At 36.7% G+C, this 19,761-nt stretch overlaps 1 protein-coding gene across 3 annotated transcripts in view; it reads left to right on the forward strand.

The window, feature by feature from the left end:
• ROBO2 (roundabout guidance receptor 2) overlaps positions 1 to 19,761 on the forward strand; it is a 589,127-nt gene that overhangs the window by 528,771 nt on the left and 40,595 nt on the right. For 2 of the 3 annotated variants that reach the window (XM_064580151.1, XM_045902670.3), the window contains exons 19-22: positions 3,967 to 4,009; positions 5,443 to 5,570; positions 10,985 to 11,266; positions 16,611 to 16,767. In XM_064580151.1, coding sequence (XP_064436221.1) covers positions 3,967 to 4,009; positions 5,443 to 5,570; positions 10,985 to 11,266; positions 16,611 to 16,767 — 610 coding nt within the window. The remainder of the gene's footprint in view (positions 1 to 3,966; positions 4,010 to 5,442; positions 5,571 to 10,984; positions 11,267 to 16,610; positions 16,768 to 19,761) is intronic. The other variant, XM_045902671.3, reaches the window with a different exon arrangement.

Raw genomic sequence — 19,761 nt, forward strand, 5'->3', positions numbered from 1 at the left:
ACATAATATGTACTATCTTGACTATTTCTAAGTGCACAGATTGGTGTCATTAAATACATTCATAATGTTGTGCTATCATCACCACCATCCATCTCCAGGACTCTTGTCATCTTCTAAATTGAAATTTTATACCCTGTAAACAATAGCACCCATCTCCCCCCTTCTCCAGCCCCTGGAAACCACCATTCTACTTTCTGTCTCTATGATTTTGACTGCTCCATCTACCTCGTATTAGTGGAATCACACAGTACTGGCCTTTTGTGACTGACATATCACTTAGCATGATGTCCTCAAGTTTAGCATATGTCAGAATTCTCTTCTTTCATATAGCTGAATTGTATGTGTATACAACATTTTTTCTTATCCATTCATCCATTTATGGACATTTGGATTGCTTCCAGGTTTTAGCTATTGTGAATAATGCTACTTTAATTCTTTGAGACCTAACTTTCAATGCGTTTGTGTATATACCAGAAGTGGAATTGCTGGATCATATGGTAATTTTATATTTTTAATTTTTGAAGAACCACCATACTGTTAACTGTTTTCCACTATGGCTGTACCATTTTATATCCCACCAATAGTGCACCAGCGTTCCCATTTCTCCACATCCTTGCCAGCACTTGTTATTTATTGTGTCTTGCATAGTAGCCATCCAAATGGGTGTGAGGTAGCATCTATTGTACTTTTGATTTTTATTTCCCTAATTAGTGATGTGGAGCATCCTTTCAAGTGCTTAATGGCCATTTGGATGCTATCTGTTTGATAAGATTTTGAGTGTTGCCTTCTAAGTTTAAATTTTACATTTAAAAAAAAAAGATTTATTTACTTATTTTAGGGACAGTGCTGGGTTTGGCCAGCAAACCCTGAGGCGGCAAATGAAAAGATTACTCCAGACACCTAAATAGGAGAAAGGAGAGGGCAAGGGGACCAGGCGCTCTAGTGATGAAAGGTCCCGAGCCAAACTCAGTCTCCCCTTTAATTGCAGGTCTTATCAATACATCAAGTAAGAGTGGAAAAATAGAAAGGAATGTTAGGCTTTAATAATCAAGACATATATATATGGGGCAATGCATGATTGAAGCACGTGGAATGTTAGGCTTTAATAATCAAGACATAGACATATGGGGCAATGCATGATTGAAGCAAGCGGTGTTCTAAGATTGAGTAAATAGCAATTATGTGAAGCAGTGTCCCTGAGTTGGTACTGGTTAGTAGAGAAAGAAAATAATAATTCCAAAGTGAAGCAAGCAGTGTTAGTGACGTGCGTGCAGGCTAAGGGTATGATGAATATGTGACCATAAGGTGAGAGTGTTTTTCATCTAAGTTAAACATTTACTCCCTAGGTGAGAGCATTGAGCCGCAATAAGGATCTGGTTGTTTTCAGCTCAGAAACTTCAAAGGAGACCCAGCATTCCAGGCACTCCTCCTTTGCTTTTTAATTGGTCTCATCTCAGGAGCCATATTTCACTTAAAACTTATCTATCCAGGCACTATGAATCCCGAGAGAGAGAGAGAGAGGAGACAGAACAAGCAGGAGGAACAGAGGGAGAGGGAGAGAGAATCTGAAGCAGACTCTGCACTGAGCGTGGAGTCTGTTGCAGGGCTTGATCTCATGACCCTGAGATCATGACCTGAGCCAAAACCAAGAGTCATATGCTTAACCAACTGAACCACCCAAGTGCCCCTAAAATTTACAGTTTATGAAGAATTTGCCATTGGTTAGTATGTAAAAGCTAAGTGCAACTTAATTTTCGTGCCTCTGCTTCAGTTGTCCTCCTTTTCTCTGGTATCACTTACTGCTTTAGCAATAATGGAAAGTTCGAGTGGGGACAAAAGAGCATCTAAATTAGGAAAAATACTTCGCTTCTTTCCACATATCTTCTAAATAGCACATTTGGAGGTATAGCTCATCAGTGCCTCCTTATTTGCATATTCACAATGATATTCACAACATTATCTTAACTCTCTTTTAGTAGAGTAAAACAATCACTTGATAGTCCATTAAAAAACCACATAACTAGAAAGTCAAATCAGATGGAAAGCTAATTAGCTGTACTGTTTTCACATTTTGTGTGCATATTTTTTTTCCCTAATCAGGACTTTATTTAATAGCTCCAGTGCTCAATTTTTTTCATTAATTGTTTCAGATTAATTCTTCTTTTGTTGTTGTTAAAAGCAGTTATTAATGGGACCCGATGTGGTATGGACCACTGCTGATTCTTGATTCCCGTCACTTAGGCAAGCTTGTCAGGAAGCAGAGTAGCGATCAGTATTCTTTCATCTTCTCTAGGAACTGTTCATAGCCAGTCTTGGGCAGATACGAAGGATATGTCAGGATTGTTTTATAATGAATTTGAGATGGTACCTGAAAAATTGAGAAGGCAGTATATTTCAGGTGCCAGCCAGATGTTCCTCAAAGCACTACCTCCTGATAGACCCTGGGAATCATGATCATATCACCCAATTATGATGTCGTGAGAGATATCCCATTAAGTGACCTTCGGGAAGGGACTGGGGAACTGCATTTGGAAATTTACAAAATTTAAAGAGCAATCATATTTCATAGCCAAAATTTGAGGAATAGATGAATTATGGAGAGATTATTCAAATTAAAAAGTATTTATTATATGTATACTTTAACAATTTATCCTCTATTTAAAATATGAATCAATTCATAAAACGTTCTTTTATTTTTTTCTCTATTTTTTACTCATTAGGTAAATATATTCAGTATTTTTCAAAGATAAGACATGTTGGATTCATATCTGTGCAATGTTTTTTTTCTTAAGTTTTTGTTTTTAGTTTTTTTTTATGTTCCAAGTTTTTATGTAAATTCCAGTTAGTTAACATACAGTGTAATATTAGTTTCAGGTGTACAATATAGTGGTTCAACACTTCCACACAACGCCCGGGGCTCATCACACCAAGTGCACTCCTTAATCCCCATGACCTATTTTACCCTTCCCCCCCACTCTCTTCCCCTCTGGTAACCAGCAGTTTTTTCCTTCATCCCCAGGAATTGGTTAGAGATCTATATTCATTTTAGTCAGAATTGAAGTTTTGCAGTCCATAAACTTCTAAACACCAACAATTTTTTCATGATCTTCTAGTTACCTCGAGTGGCAAAATTTGATCCATGCTAATGTGAAACTATTCATACTGTTTTTATGTCGATAGCTTTGCGGAATGGAATTTAGTGTCCAAAGAGAGGGCTTCTCCAGATAGAGCTCTATGGAATGATTGTTGATGTGACTAATAAGTTTCAGAGTTTTATAAAGGCCTTAAGTTTCTGCAATGATTACATACAGTTTGACTGTGTTCAGTATCAGGTATTTGAAAATTTCATTTTTTGTGAAGGTTGGATGGTAAAACAAAGCACTCAACACATTATTTTCTATTAATTATAGTTTATGTCTATTGTAATTGTAGTTGTTCAACTCATAGTGATTAATGGTGTCCCTAAAAGAATCTGTGATGATGAGGAATATGTCATCAATCAGTACCTGTTTCTCTTTTTCACTGGCAGGATGTTATTACCTCCTGTTTGAACTCTTCTGTTTCAATTTCTGTTATGTGCATTTTATGTTGTGCCTTCTGATTAGGACACCCACATATTAAGATTAAAAGTCATGATTTGATAATCCCCCATTAATGCATGTTGATCTTCCAATGACACTATATATACCAATTTTAACAGTTTTCAATATCCAAACACAAATTGCCCTTTTGACTTAACCATACATCTGGCTTAAAGTATTTTTAAATGTCTTATTAAAGTTGGAGCAAATGATGGCTTTGCCCTGGGCCAAACCACTGCTTCTTATTCTCTGTGCAATTATGCTAATTATATTTTGTTAAAATTCCCAGAGGCCTCAGCTCTAAACTCAGGACCAATATGTAGTTGGTATTAATCGTAATTAATATTGACTACTTGTGTGTGTGTGTCTTTCTTTTTTTTAACAGTTACATTTCAAAGAGGAGATGGAGGACTAATGAGCAATGGGAGGTATGCTAAGGAGATTCTTTTTTATTATTATTTTTAATCAGGACTGGGGAAACTACAGTAAGAGGCTATTATTGTAATAAACGATCACTTATAAGTCTGAGAATTCTAGGAGGAATTAAATAGCTTACCACAAGGTTTAATGATCTATCTGTTGTGCACTTTAGAGGAATCAAGTCCAGATGTTTCGTATCTCCCAGATGCCCCTGAAGAAATTAGTAGTAAATATCACAAGGAATGTGTTCATTTGTTAACAGAATGTTTATTGCATTAATTAGACATTAGCAAATGAAGTTGCTGTTGTTTAAGACTCCTTATTGGCTCTCACTAAATTGCTGTGAGTGAACAATTACACATAATCGATCACAAAGTAAATGACTCATGGATGATGAATAAGCTGTAGATTGATAGGACTGGATTCCACAACTTTGGATACTCAATTGAAATTGATAAAAGCTGATAACAAACCCATATATCCTCATCTATTTCCCCTTTGCCAATATGGAGATTGTAATTAGGCTCTGGTAATAACTTTCAATCTCCCATTTAATCAATATTTTAGCAAAAAGAGATTAGGTCTAATGAGAGTTAGTGCATGTAGCAAGTAAGCAGTTGGATCTTCTTATTGCAGTTTCCATAGAAACACATGTTTCTCTTAGGGATCTCATAGAAACGGTCTATCAAAAATAAAGTGCAATGATTATAGATGTTGCTATTTCTTTGTAAATATGCTAATAATCTGAAAAGGAATTGGATTCCCATCTTTTATATCAAAAATGGAAATTATTTATTCAATATGATGTGAGGCAAGTTTTTCTCATAGATTATATACTCACATGCTGGATCAGATCACAGTGGATCTTTAATTACCTTAAAAATCTTTATTATGCCCCTAATATCTTGCAATTTAGAGAATTTGGAAATGTGCTATTGATGAAACAATGTAAATATTGTTTATTAATTTCCCTCAAGTTCTTTGCCTCTAAATCCAGCATAAGGGCTCATAACAGGGGTTACAGCCTACAGGGGACAGATAAATACGAGGGCTGTAGGAATCGAGGAAGCAAGAGCCCAAAGTCCTGGAAAGGGCTGATACTGAGCAGTCACTCTGAGCAATTGTTCCCTTGAGGTGTCAATTTATCATCAAACCTTGTTTCAGGATCCTGCTGTTACCAATTCCCACCAGTTTCAGGGCAGACAACTGAATTCATTTGGATGTCAGCAGAATCCCAGGCAGGATGCTTCTGCTTCCAATGAGAGGCTGTATATAGTCTTAATGAACCGTGGAAGTTCCTTAATTCTTGAGAACCTACACCTTTTAATTTGAAGTAAATTAAAATCTTCTCAAATTCTTTCATCTATTTTAGTGCAGGAGACAGGTGTCCAAATCTCTCATTGAGCTCCATGGGTTGATTTCCTTTTAATTTCTGTTTCAGCCGTCCTGGTCTTCTAAATGCTGGGGATCCCAGTTATCCATGGCTTGCTGATTCATGGCCAGCCACGAGCTTACCAGTAAACAACAGCAACAGTGGCCCAAATGAGATTGCGAATTTTGGACGTGGAGGTAAGTTGTGCTATTCAAAACTTCATTATTTGTTTTCTTGGCTTTCTTCAATGTTTTAAAAAATACATACTATGGAGTATTTTCTTCCACAATTAAAATTACTAAAGCGCATGTACTAACGGTGCTGTATATTCACTAAATATTTTATATAAGACCAGTGTGTCTATATTACCTTGAGTAAGACTAAGCTTTAAGGAAGTCATTACTAGCCAAAATGACAAATATTCGTAATACATTTTAGGTTTAGGACTATTAGAGCAAGATTGGTAAAATCAGAAACTATGCTGTTAAGTAGCACTTATGATTTTGGACTAGTCATTTCTGTTCTCTACATGTCATTCAACATATATTTATTAAGTATGTCCTATGTACCTGGCATTATGGCAGACAGTAAAAATAAAATATCAATATAAAGAGAGATGGTCCTTATCCTCATAGGATAATCATGTATGTTATAGAGAGTAGACCCTTACATAAATATGACAACATGTTGAAGGAGAACTTAAATGTAGTTCTTCCGTTGACAACCCCAAATGAAAAACAAAAGATGCTAAGTTGCTGATATGATAAGGTCTCCAAAATTTGATGCTAGGGTTCTCTCCGTAGAAACAGGATTTGACCTACTATAAATAATTATAGCCTCCCCACTGCCACCTTTTCATCCATTCGATAGGAGAATGATGGGTTGAGAGAAAGATGGGGCTGGAGAAGTCTGTGGTCCCAGTGTCTAAATTTGGCAGAAATATGTGAGTTTTCCATTGGCAGAAACTTGTGCAAACAGTAAATGGATTGGAGCTGCTTTGCCGGTACCCAACATGAAAAAGCTGCCTATTGGGAATAAGAAAGTTCTATGAATGGAGTGTTATTTAAGTTGACATTTGAAGGAGAGGTAGAGATTAGTCAGAATTGTGGGAAAAGTGTGTGAAGAAATGTCCGTATTTTAAGGTCTAGAAAGAAGAGAGACATTGACCTATTTAAGAAATGAATGAATTTCCTAATAAATATAAAGTACAAGGCAGCAGAGGTGGTAAAAAAAAAAAAAAAATACAGAGGGACAGATAATAGAGGGCCTTCTAAGCCACACAGACTTTAAACTTTGTCCAAAGGGTAGTCAGAAGGCATCAATGGATTTGTAAGAGGAGAACACTGGGATCTAAGTACAGAGTTAAGTCATCCAGACTACTGCCAGGTGGGGAATGGAGTTCGAGTAGAAAATGGGATGATTAATTAGGAGAGTAGTGTTATGATCCACGAAAGTGAGGATGAATCTGCTAGAGGGTTTCTACGGCTCTGGGTGGAATTAATAATGGAGGAGACCCAGGGCTAGGCTAACCTATTATAAGCCTCAGTGGTGGATTTCACAGGCATGAGTGTATAAATATACTGACTTAGAAGAATAATCATGGATACTGGCATTTTCTCTTTCTGGATAGAATACCAATGAATGTTTGGATATAATTAAAATAGTATTTCAAATAATAAAGCGACTAGTTATTGCTTAAGTCTGCATTCTGTCAATACCAAGTTGAAGGAAGGGAGCTCTCTCCCAATCCCCAAATGAAATACAGAAAATAACCATTCCCCCGTCACAGGTACGTGATGAGGATTAAATGGATGATTACATATTCAGGTTTAGCACAAAGCTTGGCATACAAGTAGTGGCCAGCAGGCATCAATATAGTAAATGAGAAAACAAAAATACATTGTAGGACTCCTCAGCTTTTTGCTTGCCCTCTGTAATCACCCCGTTTAGGATTCTTATTTGTCCAGAACCTCTGCAAGTGGCCACCTTCCCTAGTGGCCAAACTCTGAGCCCTTCAATTACAGGCTATTTCTTTTTCGTGGGTACGTTCTGAACATGAGCATCTCCTCGCCGGGAGAGCAGAACACTCCTCTCTACCCTACCCAGAATGATTTCGTCAAAAGAAATTCTGTTCTGAAGGCTTTTATTAATCAAGGATTAGATCCCTCTTTTACTCGTTGTATTTGTATTTGATTAGTGCACCATTCTCTTTACATCAAGAAATGAGTGCCTAGAGATGGAGAAAGTGTTTTGTTTTGTTTTTGTTTTTTTTTCAGTTTCCATCAGGCTACACTAACATCTAAAATGTCTCTGTCTAATTTAGCCAAAGGGTACGTTTGTAGATTTTCAAGGTTTTTCTTCTATATCCACCACATTTTCATGATATGAAATATTTCACAGGCGAACATCAAGGCCAAGACAAAGTTTTTGCAGGATTTACTGTATTTCTTTTGTGATAGGCATTATAAGCATTCACTGTGCACCAGAAATAGGTAGGCTTTTTTGTACATTTTGTTTCATTTCATTGGCATAATAAATGTGTGACATAAATAATAATCATATTTACATTTTAAAGGCCAAGAAACTAAGGTTTATCGAGATGAATAACTTGAGATCTAGGTGTAGAAGGCAGGTCGAACACATTTTAAAGCCTCAGTTCCTTTATCTACACTGCCTGCAGTCCTCTAGGTGGGATTCACATGTATAATTGCATAACTATGGTCACTTAAAGAATTATTGTGGATACTGACATTTCCCTTTCAAGAATGGAATACTAACACATGTTTAAATGTAATGAAAATAGTATTTTGAATAATAAAGTTACTAATTATTGCGTAAGTCTGCCTTTTGTCCATACAAACTATAAAAGATTCATTTAATCATTCAGCGAGTGCTTACCCTCTGCAAAACACTAGGTGAGGAATTATGGAAATCCAGATGTATGTTCCTGTTCTTAAGTATCTTACGATATGATACAGGAGACAATCATTCATTCAAGTATATCAGGCAAAAAGAAATAAGTGCATGGATCACTAAGGTGCTGAAACCTGCAAAATGAATCATGAGTAGGTCCACCTGGAGGGAGGGTTTCTGTACTTCAGAGGTTTCAAACTCAAATATTAACAAGTGCCAGTCAGCCCAAAGCACTAAGGAAAGGTAGGTGTGGACAGTGAGAAGTGGAAACTGGAAGGTCCTACCTAAAGATAGCAGCACCTATTCAGGTCTAGCCTGTCAGAGGAAGGCTGGGCCAGACTTCCAAACCATCTGATATTATAGGATGATCCCCCACATCCAGATATTTATGTATAATCTTCCAATATTTCAACATTTGGATAAAATTCAATTTATTTTCCAAAAATGTAGGAGTGATCCAATAATAGTTGAAGGAAATATGCAGCCCCCAAGTCAATAGAGAAGCACTTAGACTTGAAGGCTGGCTAATTTCATCCAGCAGGGAGAGAGAGAGATTCTATTTCTAGCACTGGAGCTTTAGTTGTGGCCGGATAACATTCTGTAGGATTAGATCCTCGGACTACTTTTTTCCAGTTTTAAACATTTGAACACGCAACCATTTCAAAAGCTTGCAGATAGAGTGGCTCCCAATCTAAATCAAAAGTTTTAGAAGGCCTCAAGTTCAAGGTGTTGGGAAGTTGGGGCCTGTGCTGGAGAAACATGTCTATCCGGTTAATATTATCAGTGAAAGATGGTGGATGTGGCAGAAACAAAACTCTGAAAATTTCCCCAGAGTGAAGGATCTATTTTCATAATTTTGATATATTACTAAATATTAAATGTTTTTGAGAATGAAAACGATATTGACATTTAAGGATGAAGTATACTTTTTCATTATCAAATGTCCTAATTAGTTTATAGGTAAAAGCTTTTTAAAAAGGCCAAAAAAGTAGTTATGGGATTCTGAAATGAAAAAATAATTGTACTTGCTTGTACAAGCTTGTGAAATATATTTGAATATCTTTAACAATTTCACTGATATACATTTAAAATATTTACTTCAATAAAGTATGTATCCACTTACTTACAAAGCGAGTTGGAATTCCAGACTTCAGAAAGATCTAAATTATGCAGTGTGCAAAGTGGATAATAAATGTCTTGTTGCTGTTGCTAGAGCAGACATTTTTTTAGCTTTTGTAAAAAGCAAAATTAATATTTTTATAAGAATCTTTATCTCAAGTACTATTGGGTATCATCAAACCTAAAAGTCTGAGAATATTTTGACTAAGTTTCACTTTCACTTTCTGCTTTTTTCTTGTCATGATAAATCGGTTTTGGGAACCAAGTAATTTGATTTGTTACTTAATATTACAGTGCTTTAACTAGTTGAAAATTTCCTATAATGAAGAAATCATTGATGATCTCAAGTCCTATGAAGTGTGGCTTTCAGAACATAGATTGTTAAGGAATATATACTATAATTAGATTCACTTTTAACTGTGCACGTTTAAAAATATGTCATTTAGTGTTGTTCTGGTCTTTAAAGATTTCGTTTATTTTAGAGAGAGAGAGAGAGCAAGTGTGAGCAGGAGTAGGGAGGGAAGCAGAGGGAGAGGGAAAGAGACTCTCAAGGAGACTCCCCGTTGAGTGTGGAGTCAGACATGGGTCTTAATCTCACGGCCCCAAGATCATAACCTGAGCTGAAATCACGAGTCGGACACTTAACCAACCGAGCCACCCAGGCACCCCAGTATTGTTTTGTTTTGTTTTGTTTTAATTCTAATATCTTTCTTCTAAAAAAAGAAAAAAAAATAAGAGCTCGGGAGGGAGGTGGCAGTTCTGAATTATAAAGCATCATGTAAAGATAATTCAGCACGCCAAAAGATAAATGGACTGATTGATATTCAGTGTTGTTACTAAGGTTTAATTTTACTCTTGCTGTATTATAACTTGAAACTAAAATTCTCCACTTCTAAGAGTTAGTAGCATAAATTAAACCCACTGATCACTCAGATTGCTTTTTCTATAGTTAAATCCTGCTGTATTGTGAAAATGACTTATTCATGAAAATTATCTTTTGTTACCCGAGAAAAAAAAAATTCCTGCCATCCGCTCCACTCCATGCTGGAACTGTGAAATCAAATCAGAGAAACAGCAAGCTGGAACTTCAGAAAAATGTTATCTCCTAGTTGGCTTGTATAGTCTAATTTTGGAAAATTTTGCATCTATTCAGCAGCTCTGTCCTCTATCTTTTGGGGTAAAGTGGAAAAAGATGTTTTCAATCCATCATTTGTAGACTGACTTTTATCATTTCTTCTGTAAGGAGCTAACAGTTTCATTGGTCCTGAAAGCAGGATGCACAACCGAAAGCATTTTTCGGGAGTGAAATATCCCAAACATCTCATTCATGGTTGAAGAAAATGGGGGAAGGGACATGTTAGAGCAGTGAGACGTGAAGGACGAGTGGTGGGCCTGCCTGTCACCGAGGCTGATAGCTTGACCGTGGTTGTACATCATCTCCCCTTCATTGATTCATAAAGCCCAGCTCAGCTGAAATGCAAACGTGCGGCATGACACATTTATTTGTCACCTTCAGTCCTGATAGTTTGGGGCTTCCTGTGCATCATTAAATTGTTTCATCTCCCTATGTTCACCACAGATGTGCTGCCACCAGTTCCAGGCCAAGGGGATAAAACAGCAACAATGCTCTCAGATGGAGCTATTTATAGCAGCATTGACTTCACGACCAAAACCACTTACAACAGTTCCAGCCAAATAACACAGGCCACCCCATATGCCACCACACAGATCTTGCATTCCAATAGCATTCACGAATTGGCTGTCGATCTGCCTGATCCACAGTGGAAAAGCTCCATTCAGCAGAAAACAGACCTGATGGGATTTGGATATTCTCTACCTGATCAGAACAAAGGTAACAATGGTGAGTCAGGGTCTTACACCCCGAGGAGTCCTTTTCATATCATTTGTGCATGGGATAGAAATTAGTATTTGTTGTTCAGCTTAGTGACTCATTACCAGGTTCACGACCTAAACGGAAAAAATAGTCTCGGCATGTATTCAGCACCCTGCACAATCCCTCCCACCGCCACGGCCACCGTCACTGCCACCACACACCAACACCAACTGGTTCCATTCTGTCAGCTCTTTTCCAGTAGAGGGGTCAGTAATCCATCTCAACTTCCATTAGGCAGGAGAGACGGAACATCCCTCCACTGTCCCACGACATCCGCTTCTGAGTTGCTAACTGCATGTTCTGCATGGGCTTGTGCTGTGAACTAATCACATGATGTCACTATGACCTCTGCCCTTTAACCCTTAGCCTTACTTTACATCCCTGACTACCGATTGGCTGAGGGATTGTCTAATAGAATGCCACACAACCAGTCACAGGATTTCAGCACCACCAGCTCTCACAACAGCTCAGAGAGGAGTGGCAGTCTCTCAGGTTGGTCTCGTCACAGTAAGGACAAATATTTGTTTGTCACCAGCATATGACCTGTGTTCCTAACAACCGTGAAGAAATACTGACTCACAACTCACTGTCAGGCATTTATCTTTCAGATGACAATAGCAGTTTATCCGAATGAAATCATGCCTTGGGAAGGGGGGGGATAAAAATCCCTGTCACTCTTTATGTACTAAGTGTACAGCACCATATTTACTGAAAAATAGCGTCATTTCCTTAGGAAAGAGCAGATGACTTTGATTCGCCTTGAGCCCTACCTAAGAGCCAAGAGGACTTTATAATGAAAAGACCATACAGGAAAGTCAATTCCATGACATGGGCAGCAAATGATGAATTCAGCTAAAGTGCAAATCATTTGGGACATTTTTTATAATAATTGGATTCCAGTGATGTGACTTTCTATTTTTGGACAATCTTTCCAAAATATTATGCGATAGGATTTATTATCTATTGAATGATATTTAGGGTAAGGTGCTGCTCCCATGCTAACCAAGAATGCTAATATCAGACATTATTCTTCACACTTAATTTCCAAAAAAATTATATTCTATGTATGGATACTTCTTTTATGCTGTAGATGTTAATATATATTTGAGATATATCAGCCAAACCTACCATCTGTAATGTAGGTTTTGTATAGCACATATCAGGACAGATTTTTATTGGACAGAAATATATGCCTATTATAATGAGCAGCACTGATAGCCTTCAGGCTCAAGGATCCTCACCTCTAAAATAAGAAGGTCGTAGTAGACACGCTCTACCTTCCAACCATAACATGTACATCGTGTGACTGATGACTTGGTCTGCACATTTCTAATTGATTCCATGACCTTATTTGCTTATTTTTTCATATTAATGATATGCCATTTGTTTTTATGATTTTTTTTTTTTTATCTACAAGTTCTTAGTAAAGGATTATATTGTATTATGGTATGTCACAGGCTCCTAGGCCATAAAGAGTTAACTCTTTTACATCATTAGGGTAACATTTATTAAATGACTTTTCCTCAGGAGACAGAACCCTTTCAGTCTGAAATGTTAATGCTCTCTCTTCCCTCCAAAATGGGCCATTTGCTCTTCTTACCTATTGCTAGAATTAGATACATTATAGAATCCAGAAAATTTTAAACATCTGTTATGAATTTAAACTGGCTTAATAATATAGGGGGATATTTTGAATAACCTTATATGTTATTTATACTGCCATTTATTTATAATGAGTCCCACAGTTGTACTGAATGATTAAAAAGTAATGTATCCTAGGCCTGTTCCATTCAAGATATGTAAAGTCCCAAGCAATATACATATTTTTAAAAATCTATATATTTTAAGCCATGAATTACATAAGACCTTCTGTGAATCCTTCATTAAATATTCTGTATATGTTGATTGACACTGAGTTTTATAAAGTTACCTTTTGAGTAATTGTAAGCAGAACGTGATTCACGATAGTGCTTACTGCTTTTTTTAATCCATTAATCTCCTGAGTGACATTTATATATATCTGTGAATTATATTAACTACTTCATCTACATTTGAATACAAAATTACTTAAATTGGTAATAGAAAGCATTCTTTAGGAGGTGAGAGTGAAGTGATTATTCCTTTTTAGTTTAGTCCAATTGAGTTTAATATCAGAAAATTTGCTTCATTTTTATAATCATAGATTTTTTTTCTAAGTCTCAAACTTAAGATCGAACTGCCCAATGGATATCTAATCGTATATTATAAAATCTTCTTAATTTGTGCACAATAATGAAGTCAATTTAAAATAATCACAATAATAAAGAAAGTTGGACATTTCTGAATTATTTCAGTGAATTTCTCATCCTCTTTGAAACACTTTTATAATTTATTCCATGCATAAGTTCTGAGCAGTGTGTTAAAAATGCAACCACTAAAAAAAACCCCTCAGATCTCTCAAAAACGGTATGCAATCATAATTATATATATATACACATATATGTAGCATATCAGTAGTGATAATGAAATATTTTTACACACCAGTATTTTTTTGAAATGCAGTATGTGTTTAACTAACTTGAAAATGATCTATTTTTATAATTTTCTATACATAGAAGTTGTTCAGCATAAATGTCAATTTAAATATTTACATTTTGAGTTGAAGAGAAATGGGTCGGATATGTTTGCCAGTCTTCAAAATATGTTCCCTTAAAGCCTAATGCAGGCAGTTCTCCCCTTAAAATGTTTGGGGATCTTTGGTTGCAAGTTACAACAACAGACTGTGGCTCACTTAGCTCAAGGTATAGATCTTAGATAAACATTTTATTTTGTTAACTACTGTTGTATGCCCACCACCATGCTCAGAACCCACCTCTTAGGTCAAAGCAAAGAGAGGACAAAGCATGTCAATTGATAGTCCTACCAGGACACCCCACAATGACAGAGCAGAAATTTCCCAAAGAGGGGAAAGTGGGCATTAGAGGAAAACCCTACAAATTCCATCTATGAATCAGTTTTGTTTCCCCAATTCATTTTTAAATCTGATATTTGAAGAGTTGATAATGCCTTTTTTGACCTTCGACAAGAACTTCAATAGTTGGGTTCAGAGCTCCAGAAATAGTCATTTCTAGTAAAGCTGCTGCATTAATTTTCTTTTTCCTCTTACTGTGTGAATATGGACCACATAAAATTTGGAAAGAACCTGTTTTCTCATCTATTAACTACTTCATCTGCATTTGAATATAATATTACTTAAATTGGAGATAGAAAGCATTCTTTGGGAGATTGAAGTGATTATTCCCTTTTAGTTTAGTCCAACTGAGTTTAATATTATAGAATTTGCTTTATGGAGATGTAAGAACTTCCCTATTTGTATCATTCAGTTCTGGTGGTGATCATATAACATTGCTAAAGTGAAGAGTGAAGAAAACATTGTACACTTATAATTATACAAGGAATAAAGGATGCACAATGAGAGGAAAAGCCAGTAAGGACACACAGCCCAGCCCATTCCTCTTTTAATTATTGAAATACAGTTCTGAAACTGCACAAAAGATATGATCCTGGTTTGTGATTTTTGATGAATGATCAGGAAACAAAGGATTAAGGCTCATCTACCTTAAACATAAAAATTATAGACTTCTCTTCAAGCAGGTTTATTATTTTTATTCCGAGAATCAGACTATTTCTGGGATACTCACTGGGATTGGAGAAGTGACAAAGGCTGTAGAAATGGGTAGAACCATGTTTGCTCTAAGATAGAGAAAATGGGAAAGAGTAATAATGACTGGCATTTATTGAGATTTCTGTACAAGCTGAGCCCTCTCCATGCTTTATCTCATTTAATCCTCAAAATACTGCAAAGATATAGGAGCTTTATATCTGTTTTACCTGTGTGGAAATGGAAGGGATATCTACTGAGTAACTTACCAAGTAAGTGAGAAACTAGTCTTCAAACCCAGATTAAGCTCTTATCCTTGAAGCAGAAGATACCTTCTCTTCTTTCTCTTAATACCTCTCCTATTGCCAGATGGGAAGTGAAAGGAAGGGTGAAAGCATTTTGTCTGTAAGCGTACTCTTTTAAATATGTGTGTTTATGTGCACATGACCTAGACGACAGACATAATTCCATACTTGGCAACAGTGTCTATGTCCAGTTTAGCAGTTTCATCACTTTCTGGCACTCGAATAAGTTACTACTAAATGACATGATTTTCTGCGTTGGCTGATGCAGATTAGTAATTGGCAGAAGGAAGGAGATGAGACTTCTGGTAATATCTCTATGGATTGCCCTGCTGCAAGTATTCGATGCTCACAACCTGAAGTGCCAGAAAGATGAAGTCCCAGGGGTTCATACCATTTTTGGGAAAGACAACTACAGGCCATAGTGGGGATGAAGGAAGCTGCTTGCGTCCCATGGAAACAAAATCCTTTGTTATGCTGTTGGAGAAGCACTCATTCTTGCAATCACCTGTGGTCCATTTAGGAAGAAACTTGATTTACCTAAATTTTGGAAGAGTGAAAAGTATGGCACTATACAAGTGATGAATTTAATTTTTATATTTCGTTAAACACCAGTAATTCCAGATTTGGCTCATATGCTGCCAAGTTATTTTTTGCTCGTGTTTTGTGCATGAATTCATTTGTATTAACAATAGTACTGAAACTGATCACTGCATTTCCATTAATTATCCTGCTCTTTTTTGGAATTTTAGGAAATGTTATGCTTAAAACATCGGGGAACTACTCTCACTATAGGCAAAAATAATCCGCCATTCGTTAATTTAAAATTCTATAAAACTTATCATTGTGAAAGATTTACAAATATCCAGATTATAGTTGACTGATTTTTATCAGTCACTTTTGAGAGAAAACTGTGCTCTCTTGGATTAATTAAATTGAGTAAATTCTAATGGAAAAGTTTCGTCTGTATCCTTAGACACTGCATTTTCCACTGAGAGAGATTATGCAAAAGAGCATTATGAACGCACTAAAATCTGACATTTGAAAGAATTTGTTATGGCCCATTATTTCATCTAACAATGAAAATGTAGAGGCAGCAGACGTGAATAAATCAATAAGTGTGCTTTTGCTGCAGAAGCCATGTTTTTGGTTTATTCAGCACTGTAGTTAATGCATTGGGAAAAATATATATAATTTTGAGCGATTTATAAAAACGTTTTTCTGATTATACCATCTCATTGTTTATAGCTTTTAACAAATGTAATATACTGATTGTGGTGTTTTGAAAACATAAATACATCTTCCCATCTGATGTACTCTGTTTCTACTGATGTTTGGTGTATCTGAATAAATGCATTATTACTTTCAGGTGGGAAAGGTGGAAAAAAGAAGAAAAATAAAAACTCTTCTAAACCACAGAAAAACAATGGATCGACCTGGGCCAATGTTCCTCTACCTCCTCCCCCAGTGCAGCCCCTTCCTGGTACAGAGCTGGAACACTATTCAGTGGAACAGCAAGAAAATGGGTAAAACTCTTTTCCATACCAATGAAATGCCCAGGGCTCTCCTCTTCTCTCTCTTGTGCTTTTTTGTCTTTATCTGGTGTTCTCTTACTGTTCTACCTGCCCCCTCCCAGCCCGTTCATTGCCCTCCCCTCGCGCCCCTTTTGTTGTTTGCACCGTGTATGTATTTTAGCCGATAAATACAACACAGCACATATCGAGAACCTAGAATCCTCGGCTGTCAAGTGCCTTATATTGTTTGCAATCATGATAATGCAGCCTCCATTTATAATATTGCTTGTTAGTTTGAAAGCGAGTACCCACAGCTCCGTGAACTAAAGAGCCACTCCTGAGCAGGGCTGAAAAGGAAATTAAAATAACCTTCTTCATCATCTTTCACGGTTTTCTTATGACTTGGTGTCTGGCCGCAGGCGAGCACCCTCTGTTGAGTTCCATCCCGTGGTGTAATTGTGGGGACTTTCATCATTAGCTGTGATGGGAATTTAGGGGCCAGAACGATGAAAGAGACTCAGGCCAATGCACATTCTGTAACAAAACCTCTCTAAGTTAGAAAATTTCAGTCAAGGGCATTTAAATGTGATCAGTCTCCTTATTCGTTCCCAAATATGTCTCAAGAGTTAGTGTTCCTCTGTTAACGTGTTAATTGACTTTAAAGCAGAAAGACATTGATACTTTTTTATTTTCTAATTTAAAAAAAAATAGCAAATGAAGAGAAACATACTCAGTCATTTTTTTCTATTATAATAATTCTTTTTTTTTTTTTTTTTTTTTTACTTCTTAGATATTTTATTACGTGTTTGGCCACACGCACACACACAGGATTGCAATACAGATAAATAGACTATAGCATTTCCTGCTGCTGTTTGTAAGAAACATACATTGCATCTGCTTTATCACAAAATATTGACTGTTGCAACTATATAACAGGGTTCTGTTGTTTTACTTTAGGTCATAGTTCATTTTATTTTTGTATTTCTAATTAGTGGTAAATTACACAAGTTAAATACATTCTCTTAAAAAAAAAAAAAAAAAAAAAAAAAAAAAAACAATAAAAGGGCGCCTGGGCGGCTCAGTCGTTAAGCGTCTGCCTTCGGCTCAGGTCATGATCCCAGGCTCCTGGGATCGAGCCCCGCATCGGGCTCTCTGCTCAGTGGGAAGCCTGCTTCTCCCTCTCCCGCTCCCCCTGCTTGTGTTCCCTCTCTCGCTGTGCCTTTCTCTGTCAAATAAATAAATAAAGTCTTAAAAAAAATAAAAATAAAGAAACAATATCACAGAGAAGTTTCCCTCTAACTTTTGTCCCCCCTTCCACTTCCCAAAGTTAATCCCTCTAGATACACTTGCATACATTTTTTATTTAACATATTAATAATAGCTATTTTATTTTTTATTTAAATTCAATTAATATATAAGGTATTATTAGTTTCAGGGGAACTTTTTATATTTCTTTATACATTTCTAGGTACCCTGTTACTTTACATCTGTGTGTGCATGGGCACGTTATCACACTATAGATGTAAATCTACAACATTATTTTATTTAGACATGAAACTCAACTGACTCAACATGATCCATGAGTCAGTATTCCTAGGTCTAAAAAATTATCAAAGTATTTTCATAATTCTAATTTTTCTGTCTTCCACACAATTTCTGGGTCACCACCACTTTTGAATGAAACTGAAAAATACATAATAAAGGCAGCTTTTCTTTTTCCCAGTTTCTTTAAATTTTGAAATATTTAGTTGTGAAGACACCTCAGTTTATTTGAATAATAGTTTATCTCCTGTCTTATTTTATGTAAAGAGCACATGCACATAATTTTTTGGCTCCATCTCCTTTTCTTTTTAAACAAGTGCTATCTTTGATGTCTCCAAGTTAATTTTTTTTTTTTTTCTGAGAGGGAAAGAGAGAGAGAGAGAGGAAGGGCAGAGGGAGAGGGAGAGAGGAGAATCTTAAGCAGGCTCCACGCCCAGTGTTGGGCCTGAAGCGGGGCTCCATCTCACAACCCTGAGATCATGACCTGAGCCACGATCAAGAGCAAGACGTTGAACTGATGAGCCACCCAGGGGCCCCTCCAGATTAATATTCTTTTTTTGTTGTTGTTGTTCTATTTATTTATTTGAGACAGAGAGAATGAGAGAGAGAGAGCACATGAGAGGGGGGAGGGTCAGACGGAGAAGCAGACTCCCCGCCGAGCAGGGAGCCCGATGCGGGACTCGATCCCGGGACTCCAGGATCATGACCTGAGCCGAAGGCAGTCGCTTAACCAACTGAGCCACCCAGGCGCCCCCAGATTAATATTCTTTATTGGAACTTTCTATGTCACAACATTTGCTTCCTTCAAAAGACCCCATTTACCTTTTTTTTATTATGTAATGCGTATACATATATACTATATATATATATACATGATACACACACATGATAGGTAGATATGCATATCTGCATATATATTCATACACACATACACATATATTCACATACATACCTCTATATTTTCTTCTTTACATCTTTCTTTTTCTCCAAAGGTCTTCACCTGCTTCTGGGGGATTATAATTCCCATATATATGCATATCATTATTATTTTACTTTTTTAAAAATTCTCATTCGAGGGCTCCTGGGTGGCTCAGTTGGTTAAGCGACTGCCTTCGGCTCAGGTCGTGATCCTGGAGTCCCGGGATCGAGTCCCGCATTGGGCTCCTTGCTCAGCGGGGAGTCTGCTTCTCCCTCTGACCCTCCTCCCTCTCATGTTCTCTGTCTCTCATTCTCTCTCTCTCAAATAAATAAATAAAATCTTAAAAAAAAAAAGTTCTCATTCGAAATAGGAAATTATGAGCACACCCTCTTTTCTCCGACTTTTTAAAAATGTTACATTTTGCACATAATCTTATGTAAAACATATTAATAATGTAAATGTGCCTGTGCTACAGGGAATCTGTTGAGGAAAAACCAGAGATGTGTATTCCTTAAGAAAAGATGATCACAGGGCTTAGGAATCTG

The sequence above is a fragment of the Mirounga angustirostris genome, unplaced genomic scaffold (assembly GCF_029215605.1).
Source record: "Mirounga angustirostris isolate CCGP_5_RB_7025 unplaced genomic scaffold, mMirAng1.0.hap1 SCAF_1, whole genome shotgun sequence".
In the NCBI taxonomy this organism is placed as follows: Eukaryota; Metazoa; Chordata; class Mammalia; order Carnivora; family Phocidae; genus Mirounga; species Mirounga angustirostris.